Source organism: Henckelia pumila, chromosome 2 (assembly GCF_033568475.1).
Source record: "Henckelia pumila isolate YLH828 chromosome 2, ASM3356847v2, whole genome shotgun sequence".
In the NCBI taxonomy this organism is placed as follows: Eukaryota; Viridiplantae; Streptophyta; class Magnoliopsida; order Lamiales; family Gesneriaceae; genus Henckelia; species Henckelia pumila.
This window is the reverse complement of record NC_133121.1, coordinates 48139272-48142777: the sequence shown is the minus strand read 5'-3', so window position 1 is coordinate 48142777 and position 3506 is coordinate 48139272. Positions and strand designations below refer to the sequence as shown.

General features: G+C 30.5%; 1 protein-coding gene across 1 annotated transcript; it reads right to left on the bottom strand.

Moving 5' to 3' along the window:
- Positions 1 to 501: 501 nt before the first annotated feature.
- On the bottom strand, positions 502 to 1116 carry LOC140877586 (transcription repressor OFP14-like). The gene has a single exon (XM_073281119.1). It carries the CDS (start codon positions 1114 to 1116, stop codon positions 502 to 504), a length of 615 nt encoding a protein of 204 aa, XP_073137220.1.
- Positions 1117 to 3506: the final 2390 nt, after the last annotated feature.

Below are 3506 nucleotides of genomic sequence, written 5' to 3'. Positions count from 1 at the left end.
TGATTGCTCAGATCTATTATCTCAAATGAACACATATGTTGTCACTTAATGTCTCGTATGGTTACTAGATCGCGATTCCTCCTCCGAATTTCTCCATCGCTCATGCAACAGATCGAAGAAGGATGAGCTAGGGAAGAATTAGATTTACGCAATGAAAAAATTTGTGTTTTCTATTATTTATATTCATGGGTACGTATTTTGGTAAATGATATTGTCTATTAATCCATGAGGACGTACAGTCAAAAGAGGTGGATCGGAGAAGCTGCAGTCAAACTGCTACACTGGATTTTAATCAACACATGTGCTTATCTAATTCAAAAATGTAGACAAATTAACCTTACAAATGAGGTCTTACAGATGTCAAAACGGATTAACGTACGTTTCAAGGCATGCACTTATTTTAGAAGCGGGCCGGGTCTAACCAAATTTATGTCATGTAATTCAAACTTAAATATTTCAATAAAAAAACGTCGACGCGCGTATGTGTTGATGATTATTAATTTATTTATTTACATATATGCAAGTACTAGAAGAATTGTCGCGGAGAAGCACGATGAGGTCCACAAACGCATGCAAGATGTGCCTATACGACTTCTTGTTATTTAGATCCAGATAACAAAACAAAAGCTCCTCCAGAAATTCCCAATCCACTACTTTCCCGCTGTGCTCCAAACGTGCATCCACCATCTCCTTCATGGATCGCCGGAAATCGTCGTACGGGGTCGGGGAATGTGTGAACACCACAATGAAATCTTCGGGCGCTTTCCCATGAGTACCGATCTCCGATGATGTGGAAGAGGAAGAGGAAGAGGAAGCTTCATCCACGAAAAACCCACCCGGAGGATCGAGTAATAATCTCGGAGACTCTAACATAGCTTCTTTTGCAGCTTGGTCGCGCTCCTCCAGGTAAAGTGACCTGAAGTTTTCATACAAGAATTTATCAATGTCTGATAAGGTGACGGCCGCGTCCTTTGCTTCATTCGGCTCCCCTCCCGCGTCCAACGACGCCGTTTTCGTGTGCCTGCAACTTCTGAATCGAAAATGGATTTGTTTGTTCTGAATCTTCATCTTCGAAAGGCATTCTCGAACTGATTTCTTAATTAATTGCTTCGGCATGAATAAAATTAATTTAATTTTTTTATTTTTATTTTTTTTGGACAAACATGGAGACCCATATTTATAGTGTCAAAAAATTGTAGTTAAACTTTGGTAATTACATTAAATGTGAATTAATATAGGGCGTTTCCACACGCAATAAAGATAGACAGGTAAATTATATTAAATAAAATAAAATATTTACTCTTTGTATTATGGAAAATTTTCCCTTTTTATTCACATGATGTTTTTTCCCAATTATAATTATTTAAATAGACTTTATTCAAAGTGTGCGATTTACTTTTTCCTTTCGAAAGTGAAATTTGATATATATATATTATATATTATATGAAATATTTTCAAAATTTCATTTATTAATTACTATTAGAGATTAATAGTAAGATGTAGGATTTATCTGATTTGATGTAATATTTGAAGATAGATAGACCTAAATGTGTACTAATGATTAATCAAATTTCAAATATAACTTTTTGTAACTAAAATATATATGTAATAGTCAAAAGCAATATTTAAATTTAGAACATATGATTTTACTAAATATTTTTTATTTGGTCAGCTGGCTATTTTGTCAACTTGTGTTAAAGCACACATTTTATGTTCTGATAATAATAGTTAACGAATAAATTCACGTAATATATATTTTTTCATTCGGTCAAAAATCTAGTATAAAGACAACAATATTGCACGAATTAATTCGCATGGATTCTTTCAAACTAATTTTGAATAAGAAAATGCTAGAAGTACAACAAATATTGTGTACAACGATATTTACAATAATAATATCGTGACATTTTACTATTTTATCACAAATATTAATATTTAATAAATCGTGATATTTTGATAAATTAAATTTTTGTATTGAATTTTTGTTGTTGTAAGATTTAGTGTACATATTTCGTTGTACCTATAGCATCACTCTTTGGAATATGCTCTTTCTAAGACAAGCCTTTTGTTTTTTTATGATTATTATATTATTAGTTGTGATACCCATTAAATTTAAAAATGTATTAGAAATAAAATAGATGCACACATAAGAAAATTTTTTCTCACCTATTACAAAAAAATGAATTTTAAATTTATTGATAGCTACAAGTTGATTTACACCCATGAAAATTTAAAAATATATTATAAATAAAATAGATGCATACTTATGAAAAAAATTTCTTACCTGTTAGAATAAAAAAAATAAATTTTAAATTTATTGATAGCTACATGATGATTTACAACTTTTATATATATATATATACATATATATATATAATTATGATTTATAAATATATATTTTCATAAATATAAATATTCATATATTTTTTGTAGTTTTATTGTTATGTTAATGGATTTTAATATCATTAATTAATTTTCAATTACTAGAATTTATAATCTTGTAACCCCCGTTTGAGTCTAGGGTTGGGATACCGAGATAAATACCGAATTTTCGGAATATCGTACCGAACGTTTTTTAAAATATAGATATTTTTTTGGTATAATAAATTTTTTTTCGGTATCTATACAGTACCAATATGGATTTTTTCCATACCAACATTTCAGAATTTCGATATCGGTACCGGTATGAATTTTTTTCATGCCAATATTTTTTATACGGTATACCGAAAACCCACCCCTACGTTTGACTATCATAAAGGTCATAAAAACCTGGAATTTATAACCATTAAGAGGAGCCTTTCACCTTCTATTAACCCTCACCTATAAATAGAGCTCAAATTTGAAGGAATTAGACAAAGTAGGCACAAGCTTGTTCTCTTCATACATCTAACAATTCAGTAGTTATAGTTTTCGAGGTTCTGCCCTATTTTCGAACCTATAATAGTTTGTATTCATGCGAGTAGTCGAGCAAGAGTGCTGCCCAAAGTCCTGTCCAAGATGTCACAGTTTCGAGTTAAGTTTCTATCCAAAGATTCAATACGTTTCACTCACATTTTTGTGGGATTCAATTAAGTGGGCATTTCAAAATACTGAAATTTCTGTCTAGTTCCGTAAGTGGGCTTTTCTAAAATATATTTTGATAAAAGTTAGATATGCAAATGAGCTATTGTTTTTAACTCGCATTTTAAATCTAGAATTCGTCTAGTATATATTATATTTGAAAGTGTATTATTTTATAAATCAGTGTGATATATTTTTGTGTAGCACTGAAAGTTTATGAAGTAGTGGTAGGAGTATATATTCTGAAACATATCTGATTCCTGTTATTTCTGATTTTTGATTTCTGCCTCACCCCTTAGAGAATTGAAATATAGGGGACTGATATCAGTTCGCCACGAAATTCATAATTCATTCAGTGCATAAGTCAATACCTGTTATTTCTTGAAAATCGGAATATTCCTGTTTTTTTGTGTGCGTTTATGACTGTGGAAAAATGATATTTTTAT

Bases quoted from the DNA above. Each gene is read 5' to 3' on its own strand.
- LOC140877586 (XM_073281119.1), bottom strand. From the start codon at position 1,116: ATGCCGAAGCAATTAATTAAGAAATCAGTTCGAGAATGCCTTTCGAAG.